General features: G+C 38.6%; 1 protein-coding gene and 1 long non-coding RNA gene across 6 annotated transcripts in view; one reads left to right on the plus strand and one right to left on the minus strand.

The window, feature by feature from the left end:
* Positions 1-769: 769 nt before the first annotated feature.
* The window catches only part of tln1 (talin 1), a 61,512-nt gene continuing 36,236 nt past the window's right edge, over positions 770-26,045 (minus strand). For both annotated transcript variants that reach the window (XM_080875007.1, XM_080875006.1), the window contains exons 30-57: positions 25,756-25,953; positions 25,374-25,513; positions 25,178-25,271; positions 24,870-24,959; positions 24,135-24,257; positions 23,070-23,213; positions 22,810-22,971; positions 22,144-22,284; positions 21,827-22,008; positions 21,161-21,293; positions 20,563-20,664; positions 20,252-20,422; positions 19,878-20,126; positions 18,760-18,879; positions 18,521-18,667; positions 18,184-18,350; positions 17,636-17,819; positions 17,000-17,125; positions 15,590-15,706; positions 15,042-15,227; positions 14,641-14,748; positions 8,352-8,457; positions 7,828-7,952; positions 7,279-7,404; positions 7,060-7,122; positions 6,797-6,979; positions 2,755-2,880; positions 770-2,346 (exon numbers count right to left, since the gene is read on the minus strand). In XM_080875007.1, the coding sequence (XP_080731133.1) occupies positions 2,212-2,346; positions 2,755-2,880; positions 6,797-6,979; positions 7,060-7,122; positions 7,279-7,404; positions 7,828-7,952; positions 8,352-8,457; positions 14,641-14,748; positions 15,042-15,227; positions 15,590-15,706; positions 17,000-17,125; positions 17,636-17,819; positions 18,184-18,350; positions 18,521-18,667; positions 18,760-18,879; positions 19,878-20,126; positions 20,252-20,422; positions 20,563-20,664; positions 21,161-21,293; positions 21,827-22,008; positions 22,144-22,284; positions 22,810-22,971; positions 23,070-23,213; positions 24,135-24,257; positions 24,870-24,959; positions 25,178-25,271; positions 25,374-25,513; positions 25,756-25,953 (3,948 nt within the window). In that variant the 3' untranslated portion in view covers positions 770-2,211. The remainder of the gene's footprint in view (positions 2,347-2,754; positions 2,881-6,796; positions 6,980-7,059; positions 7,123-7,278; positions 7,405-7,827; positions 7,953-8,351; positions 8,458-14,640; positions 14,749-15,041; positions 15,228-15,589; positions 15,707-16,999; positions 17,126-17,635; positions 17,820-18,183; positions 18,351-18,520; positions 18,668-18,759; positions 18,880-19,877; positions 20,127-20,251; positions 20,423-20,562; positions 20,665-21,160; positions 21,294-21,826; positions 22,009-22,143; positions 22,285-22,809; positions 22,972-23,069; positions 23,214-24,134; positions 24,258-24,869; positions 24,960-25,177; positions 25,272-25,373; positions 25,514-25,755; positions 25,954-26,045) is intronic.
* LOC308392130 lies at positions 8,514-14,200 on the plus strand. 4 transcript variants are annotated; one of them, XR_013970763.1, is made up of 5 exons: positions 8,514-10,730; positions 11,272-11,337; positions 11,682-11,838; positions 12,291-12,387; positions 12,684-14,200. It is a non-coding gene; the product is annotated as an uncharacterized lncRNA (long non-coding RNA). The 4 variants fall into 4 exon arrangements; XR_013970764.1 differs by having other exon boundaries at positions 8,515-10,574; XR_013970765.1 differs by lacking the exon at positions 11,272-11,337 and having other exon boundaries at positions 8,519-10,730.

Here is a 26,045-nt window from a genome sequence, read left to right on the forward strand (position 1 = left end):
CCCACAACTGACTGGGTCATATGTGAAGATGTACATACTGAAAACATAAAAATCCAAAATTGAAAGTTAAAACACAAAGAGAGAAAGTCTATACCGCGTAAACAGAAGGACACAGTTATAGTGTAAGACATAACATACCTATAATCTGGGAAAACTGGTAGCTAAACCAAAGCATTTATTTTTATTGAGTCTCCATTTCTACTTATCTGTATAAATGAGGAGGTCCTACTTTCAAATCAGAGTTGAGAAAGTCCCCACAAGGGCTTTGTAGTGCAGTGGGGTGTGATGATTTCAGTTAAAGTGAGACGATTTAACAATGTGTTAGTCTCTACAAGATACAGGTTTGCGAGCTATACAATCACTACTGCTATTTAGAGGCAATAAGGTAACTAGTGAGACATGTGGCTAATATCCATTTAGTTCAGCTTTATTTACTTTGTAGTTTCAGTTCACGACAATTGTCTAAAGGTGTTTTGTATTGTAATGTAAAGAAGCCCTTTAAACAAGCACTGGGCAATGGTAGGGAGGATGAAGGGAAGAAGTTTTAACAGGAAAAGCAGATGTAGCATAAGCAGTCTCTGACTGGTTGAGGGCGAGGGGAAAGAATAAATAGAGAATATAGTTCCAAACACATTTTGTTTAAATATATTTATTGAAAATAATGCAAGCTGTGTTATAGATTCTCCACTGTGTAACACTGAGTTTTCACCTTTTAGGGACATGATATCTATGTTGGGACAAACAAACTGTTAAACAACAGATGTCAACATCTCTTTAAACACTGTCTTTATTGAATATAAATCACAGTTACAGTGTCCATCATCGGTACTATTGTGAATGAGCATTATAATTAGTCAAAATGTGCACAAAATTTTAAAAAGCCTTTGTATGTTATACTGCATACTGCTCTAGCTATCCTAAAAATAATATGCAAATAATATGCAAAAGAAAAAAAGGCCAACGTAAGGGCAGATTTTAATCATTATCTTATAATCTATTTTTGTGTTCATCCATATAAAATGCCAATATATACCTCAGATCATTTCCTTTTCAGTTGTAGGAATTCTTTAGAAAAATCCCACAAATAACATATCATAGGAGCAAGTCAATAACCACTAAGAATCCAAATACAGTCAATTTAATGTCAAATATTCCTGTTGCAAATACACTTTCACTGTGTAATTGCAAAAATATATTCATAATTTTTCTCTACTAGACCCTCATCAAGCACAAGTCATGTTACATAGAAAGTACTAAAAACTTAGGATACAAGTATAAACTTACAGCTGATCCCATGTCCCTGGTACATAATACATAAAGGTATAAATTTAAAACACTTTATTTGTTTAAAGAAATCCTGACAGTGCTGGACTCTTTGCAACAATCTCAAATATTTAAAAATTAAATATATGGCTTCATTATTTGAACACAAATGAGTCCTCTAGTCTGATTTCTGGCTAAATACTGAAGATGGTTAAATCCAAAAACCCACACAGAAAAACATAGCAATGTACTGGAGGATATCCTTTTAACATATTCTGAAGGTTGTAAAAAAACACTATGATTTTTTCCACTGTATAATTATTTTATCCCAATTTAGATTTAAAATGTGTAATTTTATATATTAAGTTTAACCAGTACGTCAATTAACATATTGAATATCATTACTGTCATACAACCACAGATCTCTTTTTCACAATGAACTCCTATACATCAAGGCACTTTGTGTCTGTAAACACACACACACGCATACCAGCACACACACGCACGCACACACGGCATATAAAATTTGCATAGATTCTGCATAATTGTCATGGAAGCATTAATTCTGCTTGCCTATATAAGATATCTATATCTAGGACAGTTAAGGCAAGTATAATTTAATGGCGTGACTGCCATTTTACACAGCATGTACACACAAAGATGAAAAAAAAAAGAATTCAAAATAGAGAAAAATATACTGATAGGTGTGTAACCATATAATCAAAAGTACAGATACCTTAATCAGCGTTACGGACGTCATTGTTAACTTTTGAAACTAAATGTGAAACAGTTTGCTGTGGAATTGAAGTCAGATTGTTTAATGTTACAGTTATAGTTATATGTTATAGTTTTCTCCACTTAAAGATGAGCTGAGAACAGGTCCTTATCATTCCAAAGATGACTTCTGCTGACGACACTGCATGCTGCTACAGACGCACACTTATTCTCTCACTGTTCCTGGCCATCTTCCCGCAGTTCTGACGGGAGGAATTTGTACTGCTGTTGTCTGATCATGGCCAACTTCTTCCTGGCTTCCTCCAATTCCCTTTCTTTCCGTAGCATCTCCTCCTGAGCGGCAATGATCTACAACACAACACAATTGGTCACCATGTCACCACACTTAAGAAACACTTGTTTCACAATCACACACATGAAACTGAACTTAAGTCAGATGAACAGATCCCAATCCAGACCTCCGCACACTTAAGTCCTAACCTATACAAAAGATGTGAACTTGACCTTTCTTCCTATAAAACAGCGGTGCGTACAGCTGAGCCACATGCCCATCCTGGGTCAGTACTTCCAGTTTCCCTTTTTCTAATTCAGTCCTATCCTGCTGAGCTACCCAGCTGTTACACTTCACAGTCACACATACACATGAGACAGTGCTTTATCACGATTATAGAAATGTAACACAAATGAGTTTACAACACACAATGAGACTGAAGGCGAAGTTACATGTAGAACATGTGCTTCGGATCTCTAACTTACCTGAGCAATACCTCCCACCATCTTACTCTTGACCACCACAGCCTGGTCGTCTTGTTCTTCAAATGCTGCTTTTTGTGCTGCTTTCACCAGATTATCAGAGGCTCTTTTCACAGCATTTCCAGCAGCCTGCAGAAACGCACACAAGATTTCAAGTCAAATCACAACTTAAAGGCTTTAAACTTGAGTAAAGATGGAAAACATTACAAAAGGAATGTATAAAAGACACTCAGTATGTCTAACCAATGGTCTATGATTTGAGTCTTTGAGGTGCATGTAGAACACAGTCATCAACCTTTCTCTACTAAACAGCAACTCCTGGAAAGGCAGTAATGAGTCCAACTGGGCTCTGACAGAAAACCATAACAGTTGTTTTGTTCTTGACACAGGAGGAAAGCTATAAAAGGCAACAAGGATCAGTCCCAAACATCAGTCAAAGCCAAACAATTCTTATTGGGCAACTTGGCTCAATGAAGACAAGGTTTCTCCTTTTGAGGCTCAGTGGGCTGAATCAGCCAGTGGGCTGAGACGAGAAAAAATAATTAAATAACAACACAGTAAATCTGTTTGAATCCAGGAACATCCACTTCCACACAGACAGAAAATTTCTCTTGGAGCCCTTTTCCCTCCCTGATTGTCTAAATATCATATATCATCATGTAGGCACAATGCATGAAGCAAAATATTATGTCTATGAATTCTGTTACCTTAAGGAGAAGAATGAGGTGCAACACATGTCACTCCCAAACCTTAGCCTTAAAGACATGAAGATAAATCTCGAAAGCTTTAAGGTACGTGGCCTGTGGCCTTGGCTAATGAGTTTGGTTGGAGGCATGCAGTTACAATTTCCACTGCGCTGATGCACTTTCAGTACCTTCACACAGAGCCCACCTTTTGAAATTACATCCTCCCAAATGGGGAGCATAAGCATAGTAAGAAAACCAAAAAAAAAGAAAAAAGATTCTGTTCATCTGGACGTAACGTTTTCAGTGGGAGAAATGTTTCGGAATCATCCAAGTGACTTCTTCAGTCTCAGCTGACTGCAGGTTTCCCCAACCTTATAAACAGTACCTTTGCACAATAAATGAAACTAGCCCACTTAATGAACAATGGATTGTGAGGTCAGTTCCTTGATCATTAATATGCAAATTATCATGACCAATTGAGCAATTATTGTATGCCTCCTCTGCAGGTGATGTAGTGCAAATGGACAATGGAAACGAGTGCTGTGGTGAAATGTTCGCAACTTTAACAGCCTGAGTGGCACTACAACAACAACACAAGCCAATAGAACAACGTCTCTCAATGTTACAGCCGTAAGCTATATTTGCTAGTGTAAAAACATGGCTACATTAGGCAGTTCCAAGTGCTTGATGTGCAGTTTACATTGTGCTGATGTCCAAATGACAGAAAAACAAAGGTAAATTAAAAAGCACAACATTTAAGCCTAGTAACTATAGTACCTGAAACTAAAAATATATTTTTATTATTAACACAGCTCATTTTTGTTCATCTAATTCTGAGGTGGTCAAGTTGGAACTTGCTTTAAAATTACAGAATCATTAGACACCTCTACATGGACTCACTGATCCATACTGCTAGGATCTACAGCAATGACATCGGAATGTCATTCGGACAGGAGAAGTGCTCTGTGATGCCAGAGGTAAAGCAGTCAAAACTGAGAAGACTGAACTACAAGAAGGCAACATTGCAGACAGCATCAATGGACATTATGTTGTGTGACTTTTTATTCGTTTGCTAACAGAAAATGTTATTGTGGCATATGATTGCGAGGATTCTTCTTATAAATTAATTAATATTAAATATTAGATTTTTGTAGGTGGTATAACATAAAATATTAACTGTGTTATCCACAAACTACTGGCTGCAATAAAAAAAGAGTTCAAAAATCCTTCTTTCCAGAAATATTCAAACATTTAATAGAGAAACCATTAATACAGAATATAGCTAAGAGCAAATGGTTCTAGTGTAATCATAGATCAAGGCTAATATTTCCAGTTCTTAGTGCTATGTGTGGACTGGGTAGATTGTTTCCAGAGCTCTTGTAGACATAAATGTATGAGAATTACTGTGGTGGCAGCTGCAGGTCCAAAAGAGGAGGAGATAAGCCACTGCTGATTGGATCAGAGAATATGAGTTGGGCTGGCAGGCCGATGTGCTCACAGCTACACTCAAAGATAGTATTTTTGGGTGGATGAAGTGACAGGAAATACTTGTACTTTCTGTTATGTCTTGCAACTGCCGAGCATCAGTTACACCTAAAAGGTCATAACAACTCTTTTGAGCAGAGTTTGAGCAAGAAGAAAAAGGTTTTACATCTTTTTAAAGAGTCACTAATTTGTTATACCAAACCTGTGAAAATGCTTTACTATCATTATATAACCAATTTCTGAGCCTTAAACACCGACTCTGCAGGAGCTTTGCCCATTCTGAAATTATATACCCAATGATGTCACAGAAAGAAATACATCTCTGAGCAGCATTTAATAAATACTGAAAGAAAGCAATATGCAAAGGGCATTCTTACTTGTGCCAAATATAGAGCATGCTAATCCTTGTTAGCAGCTGTACAAATCACGCAGCTCACCTGTAACCCTAAACTTTGAAATTCCAGCCTATTAATACACTATAATATACTGTGTGCTCTCTAAAAGCCTCAGCTGTTGCAGAATGACTAATGTTATTGTCCCTTCAGTAGAACTGTAGTGTTGGAATCATAAGTAGAGATGACGAGCACACATCTCACGGTGAATTTGCCCATGTCAGATCTAATTTTGGACCTAACTCTTTGCTTTTCAGTCTTGAGAAAATGGCTCAAGCTAAAACAAACTCAATACAAACAATTCAGTGATATCCTTGTAAATGGCGATCGTGGCTCAAGAGTTGGGCGTTCGCCTTGTAATCGGAAGGTTGCCGGTTCGAGCCCCGGCTTGGACAGTCTCGGTCGTTGTGTCCTTGGGCAAGACACTTCACCCGTTGCCTACTGGTGGTGGTCAGAGGGCCCGGTAGCGCCAGTGTCCGGCAGCCTCGCCTCTGTCAGTGCGCCCCAGGGTGGCTGTGGCTACAAAGTAGCTTGCCATCACCAGTGTGTGAATGTGTGTGTGAATGGGTGGATGACTGGATATGTAAAGCGCTTTTGGGGTCCTTAGGGACTAGTAAAGCGCTATATAAATACAGGCCATTTACCACTACATAGCTATTGATCTTAAAATGCTACCACAGCTACATCTATTTTAATATGACAGTCACTTAGCTTTGCAATGCATCTGTTAGGGGTCTGGCTAAATGGGTCATTTCACACATGGTTCAAAGGCTGCACAGCTTTAAGGAACTGCCACGATTGAAACATCTTTTCACCATTGTGTTTACTATTTAATTTGTAAAAATGTGTACACACACACACACACACACACACACACGTAAGAAAATATTTAGTATACACATCCAGAAATGCATACACTATTATATATTGTACATATATTTATTAGTTTCAGGTTGGCCATTCTTGTATTTTGCTCGTTTGTGTTGTTGTGTTTGCACATCTCTGTTGCTTGTGGGGCTCGCACACAAGAATTTCACTCGCATGTGCTGTGCCAGTGTGCCTGCACATGTGATGTGACAATAAAAGTGATTTGATTGATTTGATTTGATTTGATTTGCACCACTTTTGTCTGGGTTCCCGCTTCCTGAGTTACTGTCCATAATAACCCATGACGTCATGTTTACCTCTCCAGTTGTGTTAAGTGTGTTATAAATAATGTTTTTTTTTTCATGCAGAACAAACAAAATGTGAAACTGACCTTGGACAGTATTAAATACTACCGCCAGTCTTTTGCCATCTTTCCTTGTCCTTTTGTTTATGTTCATTTATCGGGCTGGCTACACACTCTGTCTCTTCTTGACAGTTGTGACTTTGACCTCAGCATCTAGCCAAATAAGGCCTTTTAAAGTGGCATAGTAACAGAAGTAATAGTAGCTCTCCTGTGTTTTTGCGCCTTGAGCAAAATTAACATGCAGTGCTGACCTGGAGCCTCTTCATGGTCTGTGAGTCCTGGTCAGCCTTGACCTTGCAGGCTACCAGCAGCTGAGCAGTGGAGGCTGCCACCTGCTTTGCTGATGAGATGAGCTTCTCTTCACTGGCATGTCCCTGTACTGCAGAGTTTGCTGCCTCACACAGGTTGTTGGTTGCTGCAGCGACCATTCGAGCCTATGGAGTCAAAGTTCTCAGTGGTTAGATGTTTTAGGAATACCTTTAAAAAAATTACAAAATTATAACAGGAGACTTACAGCTGAAATGAGCCCCTGAGACCACTGTCCATCATCTACAGCATTAGCTGGGATTGCCCCCACCTGAAAATCCAGGATAATTATTTTTGACGGACATCAAAATGACATTTATGAATGAATGTTACTAAACTCCTTGATAGAAATGATTATTAGCTTTATTTGTGGGATTTCGCTTATGTTTAAATGCACATATCAGTTCTTTTGTTGGTTCTCACATACCTTCCCTTGAGCCACCAGCTCCCTCTGTGCTGCTGAAGCAGCTTTTACCAGAGCACTGGTGGCAGCTGCAATAGACTTGGCTGCCTCCAGAATCTGCTCCTCAAAGTTCAAGCTCTCATCGGCCTCCTGTTTTAGAGAACAAACCAATAGTAAAGAAAAATGCTGCACTATGATTAACTGTAGAATAGAACAGACTAGCTCTTTATTGTCATTGTACATGCACAATGAAACTATGGATTCCCCACGCTAGCTGTGCAGGAATTAAATATAAATAGTAAGACAGCAAGAATAAATAAAAAGAGGCTGAGACAAAAATATTCAGACAAAAAATGAATAGGGCTTGTCTACAGGAAATATTGGTTTGGAGAATAAATTAATAAGTATGAAAAGTATTAAGAGCGTCAAGAATAAGCTTTGTGGTGCTGCCATTATCTGTGTTGTGAGTAGTTGTCAGCACATAAGAGATGTGACACACAAAATGACTGTGACCTGGTGTTGAGGTTAACAGGATCAGTGTGAATACTTGTGCTCTGTAAAAAACCCTCTGACCTTGGGCTTAGTCCTCGGCCTCAGCTGCTCCAGTTTCTTGGCAGCAGCTTCAATAGCTGCTGCTGCTCCCAGCAGTTCATTCTCTGCAATGACAGTGGGATCCTCAGGGTCCACCCACTCTGTGCCTAAAAGACACGGGGGGAAAAAAAGAGTACTGTCACTCTGTGCTCAAAAACACATTTTAAACTCTTCCATCAACCCCAACCTAGAATCCTATGGGCAAAAAGGGGTTTACCTAGTTAGTAGCAGTGTTTACCTAGGTGGCATGTAGCAAATTGAGGCTATAGGATGCCACACAGGTTTCCTATTTGACACTCCCTATTGACACAGACAGTGACTAAATCAATACTACCTGATCTTATACCATCTAGTGTCTAATAATGATGATGATGATAATAATAATAATAATGACAATTAAAAACTTGGATTTGTATAGCGCTTTACAGAACAGTAGAAAAAAAACAGTGCTATATATTAATCCTTTAACTTCAGGCAAAGTTGTTAAAGATCAAAGATTTAGATACCTTTCATGGCCTCAGCAGCCTGGATAAGCTCAGTGACGGAGCCTGCCACCTGCTTGGAGTAGCTGGCCAACTGCTGCTTCAGATCATGAGATGGCTTCATGATGATCTGTGTATAAAGGAAGAAAGTCACAAACTTTATTACTGCATGTACTTGAATTAATCAAATCCCAGCCTGTACTAAACTAATGCTAAGATAATCAAAGTAGATGATATTACATTGCACCGTACGCCACTCTCCTTTGAGTCAAATATCTAAGCTTTACTATCTAGTAAGGCAGTAATGAGCCTGTATCATATCACCTTTTAGTAAAGTTCAACTACAAATCTGGATGAACATCAAGTACAGGGGCAATAAGAGCAGAGCGGATAGATGAAAACATGCATAAAATTAAAACAAAAAAAAAGTGTAAAATTACAATTCTGTGCTCTTTATTCAAATTCAAGATGCGACTTTATTTCTGTATGTTTACATTTTTTCAGTTATACTGTGTTGTGTAGCAAGACTAGACTAACTTCCCGATATACTCAGGGATCTATGTTGTGCCATCCTAGATAGTGGTTCTGACACTCAAGTCATGAGCCTCCTTCCTTCCCCTTAGCGTACAGTGTCAGGTTGCAGGACTTGGGATAAACCCTATACGCATGGAGGGTTTTGTCTTGATGTCAGTGGCTTCTATCTACTCCTTTGGCCATATTATAATTCCAGCAGGGTATCTGACAACCAGCAGGGCATAGGTGTCGATTGCTCAGATTTTGTTCTTCCTATTCAGCTGACTCCTCAGGGCTTGCCTTACTCTTTGCAGGTATTTGGTGGTTGCAGCTTTCCTAGCGGCCTCTTCGTGGTTCCCATTTGCCTGTGGGATACCCAGGTTCTATCTGAAGCTGTGGACTAGTTTTTATATAGCTCTTTTCTACTCTACCTGAGCACTCAAATTGCTTTATACAACTTGCCTCATTTACCCATTCACATCCATTTATATAAGTATGTTTTTCTCTTTTTTTCCTGAGAAAATGCTTTCTATCCAAAATTCACACGCATATTTACTTTGATGGATTCATGGATTCACCAGAGAGTGTCTTGCCAAAGGATATTTGGCATGCAGACTGCAGCAGCCAAGGACCAAAGCACGAACCTTCCGATCAGAAGATTTCTCTCCTGAGGTACAGCTGTCCTCAATGTCTGAAAAGTCTCCTTCTGGTAGTGCAATCCGCTTAGTTCTGACTACATTCCTTCTCCTTGTTACCATCCAATTGCACTTGTCCAGTCCAAATGACATTCCAATGTCATTGCTGTAAATCCTAGCAGTAAGTGGATGTCTCATTCACTTTGGCATACAGCTTCATGTCATCCATGTAGAAGTGATGAGTCATAATTGCGCCATTCTGTAGTTGGCATCCATAGCCAGTCCCATGAATGATCTCATTCAGGGGGTTTAGGCTTATGCAGAACAGCAGTGGGGACAGAGCAACTCCTCAGTAAATACCATACTTGTGTTATTGGCATGAAGTTGGTCTCTAGTGCTGTTCACCTCATCCCCATTGAATTTATGATAAAACCTCTTCATTTAGTTAGTTAGCCATTCTCGTGCCTCATCCATTAGCGCTCTCTCCGAGATTGGAGGGTTGGAATGATGAAATCTCCCCCCTAACCTGATGTCTTGGCTCCCTCTTGCTGTAGAATTTGTTTAGTACCTCATCAATCTCTAGTTGTGATAGCAGTTGCTTCTTCTGGATGTTGGAACACTGATCTACTAGTTATTTCATCTTTAGTCTAGATGTTGCTTTTTTTTTAATGTAATTTTATATTCTTTCAGACTGAATTTCTGAAAAAGGTGCTTGTTATGCATTTCTCCTTGCTGAAGGTACTACACTCAAAAAAATGAATGAGGTGGATTGTTCAGTGTATATTAATTATTTATTTTCATTTTACTTAAAATATATGTTTTTGTTAAGTTAACATATGTTTTTCTAATCAAGTCTACGTAATTGTGTCTATTATTCAACGTACATAATACTAATGTGTTACTTGATCGCATAACATTTAAGTTAAGTCAATTAGGATCGATATACCTTGTATATCCACAAGGTGGCAGTAATGCAAAAACAGTTGTAATGAAACCGCGCAGAACAAGAAGGTTTCACGGCTTGTGCCTGCTCATGCACAAGACTTCAAATTTAACTGAAAAAGGCTGTTTTGGCGCCAAGCTGCTGTTTCTTTGAGAGGTAAGACCACTTTTTTCTTTGACTATGTTGTGTAGTATCTATATGTCCAGCATGGTTATATTTTGCGTTTGTCTTACAAGACATGTTATATCGTTTGCGTGTGCTTGTTTTACATTAGTTTTACTGGGTCCTGGACATGCTTATTTTGTGGACTGTGTAAGAAACATTTTTATTGTTTTTTGTTTTATTAAGGGATTAGCTACAGGGGTTCATGGGGTTATTCTTTCAAGGGGTTATTTTTCCATTTGCTTTCTTGGGATTCCTTTTCTGTAATCCGAGAGTCGGAAATATCGAATAGGATAGCAAGGATAGCATAAAGTGACATTTAAAATCCAAAAAGTCAAGGGCGAAAGCCACTGTGACACCATTGTTCTGCTCTATCAGTAATCTGTATTATGTAAAAATGGTCTGTAAATACAGCATGTTTCCTAGCGGAGTTATACATATCAATGTAGTTATAAATTACAGTTTGTGAAAGTACACACTTACTTTTTTTAATAAAATTATTCAAGACATATGAGTGGACAGACAATGGAGGTCGACAGACCTGGTGATAATTGCTTCTATAGAAAGTTAGCACATGGCAGTGTCAATCTCTTGCTTTTCTTCTGAGTAGTATTTTATTTAGTTGTAATTCAAACAATAATTTGCTTCTTGAAATTAAGGAATTAATTTTTTTTTTCTTTATAAATCTCAGATCCTGCCTTTACCTGCTCCCTCCTATACAGATGTGGTGTATGTGGTATTGCTGAGCTTGTATGTGGTATGTGAACTGTTATACTTTTAAAAACAAAACTGTTTTATAAGTTAAGTTTTCTTTTGTGACCCATCCCATGCCCCTGTTATTTCTTCTCCACATCTGAACCATGGTTGCAGTTCAAGGGCCTGAGGCATGAAATTCTTTTCAGATCAGCTGTGATCAATATTTTTTGGAACTTGATAAATAACAATAAAAGCTGTAATGGCTCCATTAGCATTTTGTGTAAATGTTTGTGTTAAAATTATAGCTTTAATGAGGTCTTACTACATTAGTTTTAGTTTGTATATGTGTACATATAGTATGTATATTTACAGTACAGTATGTTGTGTTTGTTGACATATTTTCAGGTGGAAGCAGAATATGTGAGGATTACTACTGCTGCACATGTTCCAAGGCTTTTTACACAACTTGACCAATACACTGACCAGCTCATAAAAGTCTTCAAGAAAAAAAGGAGGCGTTGCAGGGAAGAAAATTAGACAAACTTTGGCCCCAGCCACACAGGTGCATTATTCTGTTGGTAGCAAAATATTATGGCTAATAAGATCATTTTCAAATTTAAACAGCTAGTGTATGGTAGCTGCACAGTGCACTTACATTTATATTAAGCAAGACAAAGTTTGGTACTCAAAACGTTGGAAAATTTAAATTACCTAAACATATGTAAAATCTGATCCCTTGATTTAGGTTAAACCAGAAGTGAATGTTTTTATGTTATGTTTTGAATGCAAAAAAGATGATGTATTAGTTTGTCTTTACCTCCATTATGGACATATATAATGTGGTGGAAACCCTGCCCAACAGGTTAACTATTCATGTCCATGTGATGATTAGTTGGTCTTGTGTACATGTCTATCTGTGCAGTGGATATGTCATTCATTTTGCGTATAATGTGAGTTTCTGTCATCCTAAAGTATATCTGTTTTCTCTTCCTGTATCTCTGCCACTCTCTACAGAAGGAAACCATTGAAAAGGGGAGGGAGTGTGTCCTCAGGGCACTACCTTTTTACCTGAATGAAGACCCAAGCATCCTCTTCAAAGAATAATTGATTGGTAATTTTAGTTTAGTTTTTTATCTGTATTAAACCAAATTTTGAATAACTAATGTTGTTGCATGTTGTAATGTTGTTGTTGTTGTTGTAATTTGCATGGAACCTGTTTAAATGTTTTGGGAAATCTTCTTGTATACCCAAACTATTTATATTTATCGTTGAATCTGTAGTCTAAAATAGTGGCGCACTGGGGTGCATGTTCCTAATATTGTGTTTACGTCATTAAAGGGTAGCTTTGGCCCTTTTTCTTTCTTTTTTTAAAACTGGATGCCATTTTTCTATGTTTTTGTGTCTAAGCTACAGCTGTTCAGAGGGAGCTGGAACAAATTACCCTTGCTATCTTTACCATCGAAAGAGCTGATGCCAGCACTCCTCCAGCCGATGTGGGTATAACCATCTAGTGTGTCCTGCATGACCTGGAAGACCTGGCCTCTGCATGTGCACTCTTAATGGGTGGGATATATGCACTGAATCTCAGTTAACCTCAAGACTGAAAGCTAAGAGACAATCAAAAGCATTGAGATTTAAAGGATTTAATTGAGAGATGATACTGCACCAGAAATGTTGAAGGGTGGTGTGTATATTAGCGTTCAAGGCATATTGTTATGAGGTGGAAATATGTTCATATTCAGTTTGTGTTACATTGTGTGCATTGTAAAGGTAATTGCAATACATACTAAAAATAAGGGTAAGTTAGGAGGTTGATCTGATATCCTCGTGTTGGTGTTGTTCCCAGATCATCATACTAAATGTTGTTCCAGGATCAACATTGCAAGTGACCAATCAGAATGTTGTGACGTCATACTTTTGCGACTTCGGGAAAAACCGGCGTAAAACAAAAAACTGTACTTAAGCTGCGTGAAACCGCCTCTGTCCGCCGATCAACTGACCCTAACCGTAACCCTTTAATAAACAGTAAGCAGAATTGATATTGTCCTTGCAACATTGGAATTTCATAAATGCACGAATGGCTTGGAATAGAATAACGTCACAACAATGTGATTGGTCACTTGCAATGTTGAACCTGGAACAACATTTTCATGATGGTCTGGGAACAACACCAACACGAGGATATCAGATCATCCAAGTTGGGAATGCAGGATGAATGTATATTTTGTGGACTTTTAAAGACGAACAATTGTTTCCATGTTAAAATGTTTACATCTGAAGTTTTTTGCCCAAACACTGGTAAAATAAATGTTGACAGTGGCGAGTGTTAAATGGTTACTGCTGTGCTGTTGCAAAAAAACTGAACGCTGACAAGCTGTTTTATTGTTAGACCATAATGTTGGCATGTTTTGTTAAAGTTTTATTTGGGATGGTGATGTAATTTTCTTTGATTGCTAATATCAGTGGACTATTTATTATTATTATTATTATTATTATTATTATTGTTGTTGTTGTTACATTTTTTTTTTTTAAATTGTGGCTGTTGAGGTGGACACTTCACTTTGCATTGTTAAAGGAAAGCACTTCATTGGCATTGTGTTACTGGACTGACCCTAAGCAATCATTGCAAATAGCAACTTTGCTATCCATTTTAGACACTAAAAGAAAAAAACACTCACAGACCTTACTAGCATCACATGTGCATAACTCAAGTGTCATCTTATCAATGTGTTATGTGATCTTCAATGCGTTTTTTTTCTCTTCTATTTCTGGTAGATACAGACATTTAATTTAAAGTCTTGATGTTGCATCTGTCTACATACTGTTAATTACTAACCCTAATGAGCTGTTGTGTTTTATTTTGGACTGGGTTTACACAAATGCTCACTGAATGTGTTGGCAATAAAATAAATTTTAAAAAATAAGTTGGATGTACTTAATTCATTTGTGTGGAACCTGTTGACAAAATAGATTTATGTAAAACTAATTAATAAAGCACAAGGTGGCTGAAAATATAATATTTGAATTAATCTAACTTAAATTTAACATTTTACTGCCACAAATAAGAAATGTGTTGAAGTAACTAATCTAAACTATCTAACCTGAAAATATATCATCTATGTTCATACAACATAACTTGATTTAGTTAGTCTTAAATATGTCTTGTTAATCTTAAGTAGTTTTTTTAAATTAGATGAACTAAAGATTTTTGCTTTAACATAATTCAATTTCGTGGAACCTGTTGACAAAATAATTTTAATTAAAGTCAACGTTTCATTTTTTTGAGTGTAGTGATTGTGGTGTAAATGCTGTCATGACAGAGGCTTAAAATTCCTGTTATTCACTGCTCTCCATATCATCTTACCACCAATACATGCTCCAGCAATCCCAGATATCCAGAAGCACATTCTTTGCCATAGCGCAGAGCTCTCATTTGCACGTCTTTGCTGACCTCTGGGTGGTAGGCAGCTTGCTGCAAGGCAAACAGTAAGAAAAGTCAGTCAGTGATAGCAAGGGCAGAAAGATATCTTATTCATATTAAAAGGTAATTCTGGCTAGAGCTGCATGTGATTATAAGTAGTCCCATGTAATCTGAATATTGGAAATGCCAATATTATAGTGTCTAAGTTGTATGTATATATTTTTTGTCATTATGACAAAAATACCTACCAAACTATTCTCTGAGACCTCATTAATTACTGCACATTGAACTTTGTTTGGCAGCCCATGAACAAACACTATTTAGTAGTTCATGGTCTGCCGTACCTTGCAGGAATGCAGCATCTCAGCAATGGCCCTTCTGCTAAGGTTAGCTGTGGCAATGATGTCTTCCTGACGACAAGAGTTCCCAGCAGCCACTGCCTTTGCTGTTGCCATTGTAATTCCTTTAGTCATGCGGATGAACTCTTCTGGTGTGGTGGTCTTTGCTGGAGGATCAGCACTGTTGAATACCTGTGTGATAAAACCAGGTTGAATGTTAGTGAGTTTTCCTTGTGCATTAATTTACTTACCTCATGGTAGGACACGTGGTCCCAAAAGCTATTTTATGTAACACCAAGGCCTTTAGTCAAAACTCTCTTCTTGCTGCCATAAGACATCTTTGAGATGGCAGTTGCCTCAAAAGTTTTGAACTGGAAGATATTAATATTATGCAGATGAGGGTTCTTATTCTAAAAGCTTTTCACTGGCTTGTGAAACAGGGGTTAGGAAATGGCCATGGCCCCTGTGGAGGAATCTCCTGTGTTTTAACTGAATCCTTGGCAGGGTATTTCCAACTGGCTTAAACTGTAAAGAAACATTTATCCCACACTCACAGCCAATTCCTGTTTGATGTGTTCAATAGTGGCCTCCAAAGCTCTCGTCCCCTTGGTGGCTTCATCCTCCACAGCCTTCACAGTCTTCAGAAGCGATGTTACATTGGTCACCATCACCTAGAGGAGTCAGGTCAAATTATGTGGTAATACATTAGAGTGATGAAAATATCTTAAATATTTGATACATTATTTTTAAACTAGATGTCACTAGCATATTTTAATTAGATTTTTAGAATACGTAGCACTTAACAGAAATATTTAAATATATATACACTATATAATAAAAAGTATTTTATATATTATATTTATTACATATTAGAAAATATTTTTGTCTCTCCTTCTCTTCATATGCTGTCTGTTTTCTATTGTAGTGGACAGCATTTTGGGTTTTTTTCATCCAGAAGATGTTGCTTTTAGGTTTTTGACATTTAAAAAGGTCATGAAGGGGTGTTTTTTTCTGGATACAGACCAAGTACAAAGTGCTCTGGATTTGGTGAAGGCTCTTTTTAAATAATCCTAACAACTGAAAAGATTTATGTGTTAATCTTAAACGTGTATTCATTGTACTGGTAAGAATTTCACTGCAACATAATTACAAATCCTCTCTTGATACTTCAATTTTCCAATTTTGGTTCCATGCAATTAGACTAGAATAAAACTGCATGTACACATAAAACTGTTTTTAAAAGTTTGTATTTGTCATTATATCATCATGTGTTTTCAGGATCTAGAATTAATTTTATTTTTTGTGTGCTTTTATAAAACTTAAACCAAAACAAAATGTATATGTGTATATCACTACCTGTTCAATATCAGCATCTGGACATGTATTTAGATCCTGAATGTTTTGAAGTCCTTAGAAGCATAAACTTTAAACTTTAAATATTTTCTCAAATTGTAAAAAGAAAAATCAATGACTCGCTTGCCAATAAATATGTGGGAAACAGTAGCTTTAGACCATAATTTCATGTGTGGACAATGATAAATATAATTTCCTGAAAAATAAAACATTACAAATCTGTCAATGCACAGATAGAACTGCACATTTATAAAAACTTCTGGTCATTCAGTGTAAAATCGCTAAGTGCTTCCCACCAGATCCTTTCAGAATCAGCTATTTTTTTTTGTATACTTTTAGCAGATTTAATGTAGCCATGTAAAATTGTACCTTTATACCACAGACCTGCACATTATAAGGCAATTTCAAGTTGCCTTATTTTTTCAAATGGTGTCAAGCCCTTGTAACTACTCCTTGTAAAGTATAGGAGGTAGCTAAATGAAATGTTCAAGCCAGAAAAACATATTTAAGCTTTGTTAAAAATTACAACCACGTAAAAGTCAAGGTGTCTATTGTTGTAAAGTGTCAGCAAATAAAACTGACTTGAACTGATTGCTAGTTTTGTATCTTACCTTAGCAGAATTTTTAAGCTGCAGCATGCTGGGGTCATCGTGAGGCTTGCCTGCAGCTGCCTTTGTGGCGCTGATGAGGTTTCCTAGGGCTTTGGCCACATCTTTCACTGCATTGATCAACACCACCTGTACTCAGCAGGGCACAGAGCTTAAATTGTTATCTGATACAGTGCTTAACAAATTATTTGATCACCACCCAATGTAAGGTTTATGCCCTAGCTGCCTTAAATTAACAGTATCGGTAATTACAATAATTATTTTTGTTTCCATAATGGTTCATCTACTAGGATGCACAAGCTCTTTAATAAAAACATTTCTTTTTCTCATTAAGAAGCCAAATTACAGCTATTTATTTGCATTCCTAAACAGTAAAATGAGTTTTAGTTGTTAAATGTTTGATTAACTTCTGACTTCTCAGAAAAGTCAGTACGCTGGCTCAAATTTGGCCATAAAAAATTCACTTTAATATTTTTCTAATGAATAATAACACAATCCTTAGTTTTAAGCAAGTTTTTGACAGATTTCTAAAATGCTTTTCTTGTTATTATGGCAGGCGGTCTAATATATTTGTACCTTTTCATAAGAAGCAAACATACATATTTGCCAGTATAGAAGCAGACAAAAATGCATCCATACCTGGGTCTCTGGGTCTTCGGAACCCAAGCTGGCTGCCCCCAGTTTTACCACATCTGCCAGTTTGGTAATGGTGGACACTGAGGACTGGGCCGCCTGGGCCAGCCTTTCCTGACTGGCCCCAGCACCAGCCACCAGCAACTTGGTGTCCTCCACCAGAGCCTTGGCTGTCTTTAGGATGCATTCCCTGTAAAAACAGCAAAGATGAACATTATATGACTTCGACTCAAAAATGACCTTATCTTTCTTTCTGGTACAGAAACCATCATTCCGGGGTTTACAAATTTAGAATTTTCACTAAACATGCTTCCTAGAACAGGGCCATAGTTCCTTCCACTACTACTTACTTACTCCAGTTGTAGTTTTTACTTTCTCAAAATAAGGCTAAGGTAATTTGCTGGTTTCTGAAGCCAGAATAAGATGTTTGCATGTTTAAAATGCATTGCTGATGTTCACAAAGCCTGATCATATCATGACACTAGACTGCAAATCAACTTGTCAAATCAACAAATCATCTGTAATATAGCCTACAGAGGGTCTCTAATTAGTACCTGTGGTCAGCGAAGGTTTCTGCATTTTCACGGTTCAAAGTTCCAGCAGTTGCAAACATAATGGTGGTGTCAAGGTCTGCAATAATTCCAGACACTGCACTGGCAGCAGTGATGCAGGCCTGGGTGCCACGGTTACCTGCCTGCAGAGATGCTAACACATGGGAGACCTGCAAGAAAATCAATAAGTCTTATAAGTTTTATAAATGGAAAGGTAAATTAAGAATAAAAACCACAGAGTAGGAGAAAATGTCTAATTTTTTTCACTGCTGATCTAATAAAGACAAACTGACCAAAAAAGAATTCAAAAGACAAGTTATGTGTTAGCCTGTGTTCTGACCTTCTCAGAGACTTTCCGTGCGCTTTCAATCAGCTCTTTCTTAGTAAAGGTGTCATTAGGGCTGCACTGAAGAGCTCCAGCTTTTGTCACCAGACTTGTGCAGGTGAAACCCAACTCACCCACCTGCTTCTTAATATGAGAACCAATCTGGAAACAAAGACATGACAACATGAAAACTGTGGAAAGGACACTTTCCAAGTATAGACACTCCACACATTAGACACATTCGTTTGATTTACTTCATGATTCTCTGCAGTAACGGCTGCATATTTGGCTTCGTTCGCAAGATTTCCAAACTCATTGGTCAGCTCGTTAGCTAATCCTCCAAGGTCATCTGGGTTGGTGTTAGACTTGGTCACCTGAAGACAAATAAGAGGATGCTAGTTACCGAGTTTGTTCCACACATGTTTCAACATTAATTAAGTATTGATGCAAATTTACTAACATGAGTTTCATACGATCATTTAATGAGTGTGTCAATAATAAAGAAATCAAGAGGCTTTTGTGGAAATTATGTGTGTTTGCACATGGCTTTGTATGCGTTTTTGTCTTCATAATATCCTTATCACAATGAATGCTATTAAAGTGCAAGAAAAGAATGATAAGTAACAGAAATAATATTACGGTTGGAGAAAAAAGATACATTTTTCAATAACATACATCTATCTGGTAGAAGTCTGATTCTATTGGTGAAATGTGAGGTTGTCCCAAGGCTTGCATGTAAATCTACGCTACGCCTAGGGTGGTACTGTGTCTTTGTTACCTGTGTGCATGATCCTCTGTTTACAGCCTATGCGTTCCAGTTTTGTTGGTTCCATTTAGTTTTCCTGACTTGTGTCAGGATTTTTTAGTAGAGCCACCTGTGTTATCATTTTGAAACTCCTACATCACCTTGGTCTCTAGTTTTTTGCATTCACAGCGTGTCCACGCTGCTCGCCCACCTACCCGGTGGTGTGATGACAATACCCCATCAGTCTTTTACAGCTGAGGAGTAAAAACTGGAGGACTACCCAGCTTAGGTTCTGCCAAAATACTAATTACCAGATTTTAGGGCCTGAACCACTGAAAGGATGCAGTAATAGTAATAGTATGTTCAATCGATACTCTTGCTGTTTTTGCATATGACAGCCTTTGTGGTGTGATTTGTTTTATTCCATTCATAACTGTTTAGTGGCAATGACAGGAAATCCCACAGCTGTCTCCTAATATGGTACTTTTTCATGCTCAATCCTCACTAAGAGGGAGCATGCTTTATTCATTTAGAATTTCTAACTGAGCTCAACTTTTAAATGGAAAAATTAATGACTAACAACAAACCAAAAACTATCCCCCATGCATTATTATCATAATATGTTACCATCTCTTGCACAGTCACAGCGATGGCCTTGGCTGTCTTAACCATGGTAGTCTGGTAGTCCACAAAGGTGCCTTCAGGTTCTTGCATTGGTGTATCTTCCATTTTATTGATGGAATCATTGATGGAGTCCACCATACCACCTACTGCACCAGCTGCACTGGCTGCTTCAGACAGTGTGGCACCCAAGTCATCCACTGCTTCTTTCATCATCTGCACGGACTCCTCCAAGGCCTCGTGCATGTGGGCTGCCTAGATAAAGGAAGCACATTGGTGTGAGCAGTGCAAAAATGCTCAGTGTGTTCAGTGGTACTTAATCACATAGAGTACAATCAAGTACACATATCCAGAAGACATTATATTTCAACTTTCATTACCTTTGGATTGCCTCCAGCCTCCTTAGCAGTGTAGAGCATCTGCAGGGCCGACTCAGTCAGGGTTTTGGTTTGGTCTAAAACAGCCATCTGTTGTTGACTATTGAGAATCTTGGATGCTGTGCCAATGGCTCCCATGATCAGGGGCTCAAAGTAACTGGCCATCTGAGAGACCTGTGTGGGCAACAAATAATTTTATTTAAGTACAAAACTGATTCCAAAATAAAAGGAACATGTCAGACTTCAGCCTGTAGCTGGACCATCACATCGTCCAAATTGTGTTGCCTGTAAAAAGTTGCTGTCTTAAGGTTTACCTTGTGTCCCAGCTGGGAGGCCTCAGATCGAGCAGCTACAGCCACGGGATCAATCAAGTTACTAATCTCATGGACTGAGGCAGCCATCTGCTCATGGAGAGTCTAAAACATACACATATGAACTGTCAGTCAAACTCAGATACTTTAAATTAGCCCCAAATTCAGCTTCATTTACTATGTCTACCAACAGACTTATTACACATCAGGTCAAGGAACAATGCATGCTGAAGTACACTACATCACAGTGGCTTCCTGAACCGTTTGTCCCTCAAAACACTTTTGTGTTTCCTCACAATAACTTTTCACTTTCCTTCTTGTAAAATGGTCATTCTAACTAGCATGGACCAATGCACAGGCTGTTCAGGGGATTGGCAGGAAGAAATATTCTGTGGGGGAGGTAACATCCATACCATGATTTTTCAGGGGTTTAGTAGGTGAAATTAGATACATATAGACACATACATATATATTCAACGTAGAATAAACAACAAACAATCAAGTGTAATGCTTTTATTTTGTATAGGATACAGCAATTCAATTTTCTTGCTGCATTCATACAGAGTCAGTGAAAAACTAATAGTGGAGTGTGCATGTTTACCTCCATTGAGATGTCCTCTCGTGGTGTTAGGTGCTGGCTTATGGCTGCCAGAGAGGCCTGATCAACTTCACGGATGCAGCCATTTAGCGCTTCAATAGCATCATCACATTCTCTCTGGCCAGGAGCTTTTTCTCTGCACACATGAGATGAAGGGTGTAATTACTACACACTCTTATAACCTGCTTGACTCAATCTAAGCAGAGAACCAATTCTTACTTTTATAGTTTTTTACATTTTGACTTGTTTGGGCTTTTTTTTTTTTTAGATTATTTTAATTTTCATTCCAGGTCAGTGTTCCCTTCATCTTTTCCCTTTCATTTTTGGCCATAGTTTGCAACTATTTGACTGTATGTGTCTATGTTGGAGTGAATGCCTGCCGGTGTAGCTGATTATGTGTCTGTATGTTTGTGTGGCTTTTATTTGAACTGTGAAGCACTTTTTTAACTCTGTGTTAAGTGCTATACAGTTATTATTATAATAATTATAATAAACTAAACAACCCCCCTTATATGTTATATATGTCATTCAAAAGTCTGATACAAATCTATTCCAAAGTTTTGGTCATTTACATAATATACTGTTACACTGTTTTCTAGGTGTGATGGTTGAGAGGGAGCCCAGACAGTAGTAGTAGTGGAAGAGGCCAGTGTGCAGAGCAGGGTCTACCTCATGTTGGTGATGAGTTTCTTGATGGAGTCAGACACAGTTCTGGAGTGTCCAGCAAGCACGGACCACTTGGGCGGGTCTTTGGGGTTGACAGCCAAAGAACGGGCAGTCTGGATCAGGCCAGTGGAGCTTTCCAGCATTGTCTTAGCTGCTGCCACAATGGGCTCCATAGCTGCAAGACCCTGAACCAGAGAATAACAAATCAGGATCTATCTGAGAATATGAAAATCTCCTGATGTTAGATTCTGTAACTTGTAATGATATGACAGGGCACATTAGTGTCATAGCAATGCTGTAATGGCAGCTCTTGGAAATACCTCAGGGCTGATCTGAGCAGGAATGCTGGCGAATTCAGGATTGGAGGCAAAAGCAGTCAGGTTGTCCACAGCTTCTATTAGAGGGCCAGTGGCAGCTTTACACTTTTCTCTGTTCGCCTGGTTAAAGGCTCCATCCAAAGCCTATGCAGGGGACACAGACATGACTTCCATAAGAATTTTTCAGCACTATTTAGTTCTAGAAGACTAGCTGTTTACCTCCTAGAGCAGTGTAATGTAGCAAGGAAGAAGAGGTTTAAATAATATAGCTGTCAAAAGTGAGCTAATGAGCTCTTGTTTAATCCTTTTTTATGAGTTTTATTAGTTTTCTTTTATTATAGAAAACGTGGATTCGACTGTTCCATTTTTACACACTTTCAGATGTATACTGGATAAAGGCCGGAAGACATGTCTCAGTAAACATATGTCCGACAACCCTAATATGTCTGACCGAGAACTAAAAGTAAAGACATTTCTTACATGTTTTTATTACTTTTCTTACATTTTTTTGAAAATCCTATTCTTAAATGATAGTTAAACATAATTGACTGTAGTTCAGTTTGTAAATTAATACTTGTCACTACATCATAATTAACCTTTTCACTCAAGCTGTGGGTGTGTGTGTATGAATGATACTGATGTGTGTTTGATATGGCTTTTATTACAAACCTTTATGGATTTGACCAAGTTGGCAGTGGTGTTGGCCACTTCTTTGGCTGACTGGACAAACTGCCTCTTGGCAATAGGGTTAGGAGTTTTAGAGGAGGCCAATCTGCAGGCATTACAGAGCGCAGAGGTGTGCTTGGCCACTATGGTTGCTGCGGAGAGCACCTGCATGGGGAGAGTAATGGTCATCACATTCAGACTCAATAATCAGTCAAAGAAATCTGATAAAACTGACAATTACTTGCAGTGAGGCAAGCATTTACCTGGGATTGAGTACAAGCTGGGTCCACCAGGTTCTGACAGGCCATCTGAATAGACTGATTGGCTCGTGCAAACTGAGCAGGGTCTACCAGGCCCTTCTGACCTGCTGTGCTGTTGGGGTCTGATACACCCAGTAAATAGGCAGCCTAGAGACATAAAATCACCTATAAGTTCATTGTATGAGATGATGACGAGATGAGATAGCCTTTATTTGTCAGTTGCAGGTCTTTTGCCCACAACTGAGATGACAGACCTTGCCGACCGTACATACAATACACAAACATCACATTGGGGAGACAGGTCAGGCTAGGTAGCGAGGAAAAAAAACATCGAAATGTGTAACACAGAAGGATAATACAGGAATGCACAGATATCAACACACCATAGCACAATAAACACAGACAGTAACATGGGAACGTTTTCCAGTGCGTACATCTGATCTGGGACCGCTGCAATCTTCGACTGCGCCTCCAGCTGACCCAATGTCCACATCAGAGGGGAGGTAAGCGTTGGAGGTGGCGTTGGATCCGGGGTAGGGAGGGTGATGCGTCAGTATCAGTATATGTATGTGTGTGCGTGTCCATAGTTCAGCTGAGATAGTGTCCTTCGCCCTGCCTGGCTAAGTAAACAGTCTTCCAGCCAACCCAGGTGGCCTTGTAGGGAATGGGAAGGAACAGACTCAACACAGTCGTTATCAGGGAGTTGTTGTTCGGCTCCAGCCTTGAGCCCACAGGTGGCGCCGAAGGGGTAGCCGGATTATGATGGTAATTTTTCTTTTGCAACAACTCATGAGAATTTCAAGCTGTTCTTTCACACTGCGACACTGGTCTCTCAATCTCCCGTTGGAGAACCGCGAGTTTCTCCATGATGTTATTAACCTTCAGTTCCGTGGTCTTGTCATTCTTTTGCTCAAAGCGCATATTCTGAGACCTCACGACCACAGTCAGCAGTATGTAAATACTTCTAGTGTGTAGCAAGCCAAAATAGACATGTTACCAGCATACTTTACTTGCCTCTGAGCTGCTGTCTTAAGGCAATAATACAGTAATCTACAGTATGGATTTTACCTGTGCAGCTGCTTCAGTGAGACCACAAAGAGCTCTGGAGCCAGTACTGACTGAGTCACCAAACTCGGGCAGGTTGGAGTTTTTGGCATTATGAGAAATACCAGCCATGGACTCACCGAGGACCTATTGACAAATAACAAGAGAATCAGAAATCAAAGAGTGGAGCATCACACATTTAATGATGATATTGAGTAAAGCTAAAGCACTGACAAAGCACTGACTGAACCATAACATTGTAGTCTACATCCAAGCTTTGTAGTTTGTTGCCGACGAAACAAATTGCTTAAATACTTAAATAGTTTAAGGTGTTGAAAAACAAGAAGAAATTAAAACTTGTATCACGTTTGCTTTGGCTCATTATGTTGTTTATTTCATCTTTTATCATTACCAAGAAATTTTCTTTTAGTTACTGTCTAACCGATGGAGCTCACAGCAAAAAAAAAAAAAAAACATGACACTTTCATAGGCATAATGTATATGTGCATAATTTCCTTAGGGATTAATAAAGCATTCTGATTCTGATGACATTGTCTAAACTGATGCAATAAGACGGAGAATATGTGATCTGATAGAATCACGTCCTCTTTTTTTCTGTGGGAGAAACAGCCCGCGCTTCTACTGTTTCCAGTCTATTACCTATTCCAAATTAGACAGGAACTGCCAATGTTGAAAATCCTAAAAAAATAGAACTAAAACCATAAAAGAAAGGCATTAATGATGTGTATTCTACAGTACCTTGGAGTTCTCCATGACACTGTCAATGCAGTCAAAGTATGACAGCTCAGTGATTGCTTCTGTCGGGTTCTCCAGCATCCCCTTCACTGACTGCACACAAACACAGCATACACTCCTGACAAACTCACACTGTTAAACTGTACAACTCAGCTGAGTGTCACACAACCTCTATGACTGAAATGTATTGATTGTTTATGGTTTTCTTTATTATTATTATTATACAGTTTTAGAGATTTTTATGATGCGTCCGGGACATGGGAAGCTAAAGAAAAGATAAAAAAGAGAAACTGTTTGATGGTGGCTGTTACCTCAAGCTCTCTGAGAGCATTATCACACTCCTTCTGACCTGGAGCCTGCTGAGTGCACATGGTGATGAGCTGGTTAATAGTGTCTGTAACAGCCCTGCAAAGACAAATGATAAGACAGATAAGTGGTTAAAACCAAAGCTGCAGAAAATTGATTTTTTTATTTTGGTTTGGGGGTTTTTTTGTGGGGGGGTTTTACCGGGCAGCTGCTGCCAGCTGGTTCTTGAGGTTGGGGGAGCTAGGATCAGTGGACAGAGCTTTAGCTGCTAAAAGCAGCTTGCTTGATGACATTGAGATTGTCTTCAGGTTAGACACCACCTGGGTCTGGTCCTCCTTAGACTAGAGGAAAGGAAGAAGTGTGAAGACACTGAAAACTCTATGGCTTTTGCAATTAATATTTTTTCACCTAAATCATGTGTCATGATGACCCAGCTTCTTGGAATATGAACCTGTGTCTGCTCTTTGCGTGGTACACCACAACGATACAAAGGACAGTACATTTTTGAGGATATAAAACTCATAAATACATGTTTTAAAAAATTGGACGACAGTTTGCCTGGTGGTAACTCATTCAAACTGACCTGAGATGTTCCAGCCATGTCAACACCAGCCTCTAGGAAGTTGCTAAATTCCTGTCCAAATTTGCTAGTGGCCCTGGCCAGGTCCTGGGTAGTTCCTCTGGATGACTGGACCACTTCATTGGCTGATTGATTTAGACCAGCTGCAACCTCGTTGAGATGAGCTTGAACCTCCTGGAAGCTCTTTCCACTAGACGGGAACTATGTTGGGAAGAAAAAAATTCTAATACTGCAAGTAGCAATATAGAAAAGAATATTGGCTACAACTGGTTATAACTTTGGTTATAACTGTA

Source organism: Rhamphochromis sp. 'chilingali', assembly GCF_963969265.1.
Source record: "Rhamphochromis sp. 'chilingali' genome assembly, chromosome: 2".
Lineage (NCBI taxonomy): Eukaryota > Metazoa > Chordata > Actinopteri > Cichliformes > Cichlidae > Rhamphochromis > Rhamphochromis sp. 'chilingali'.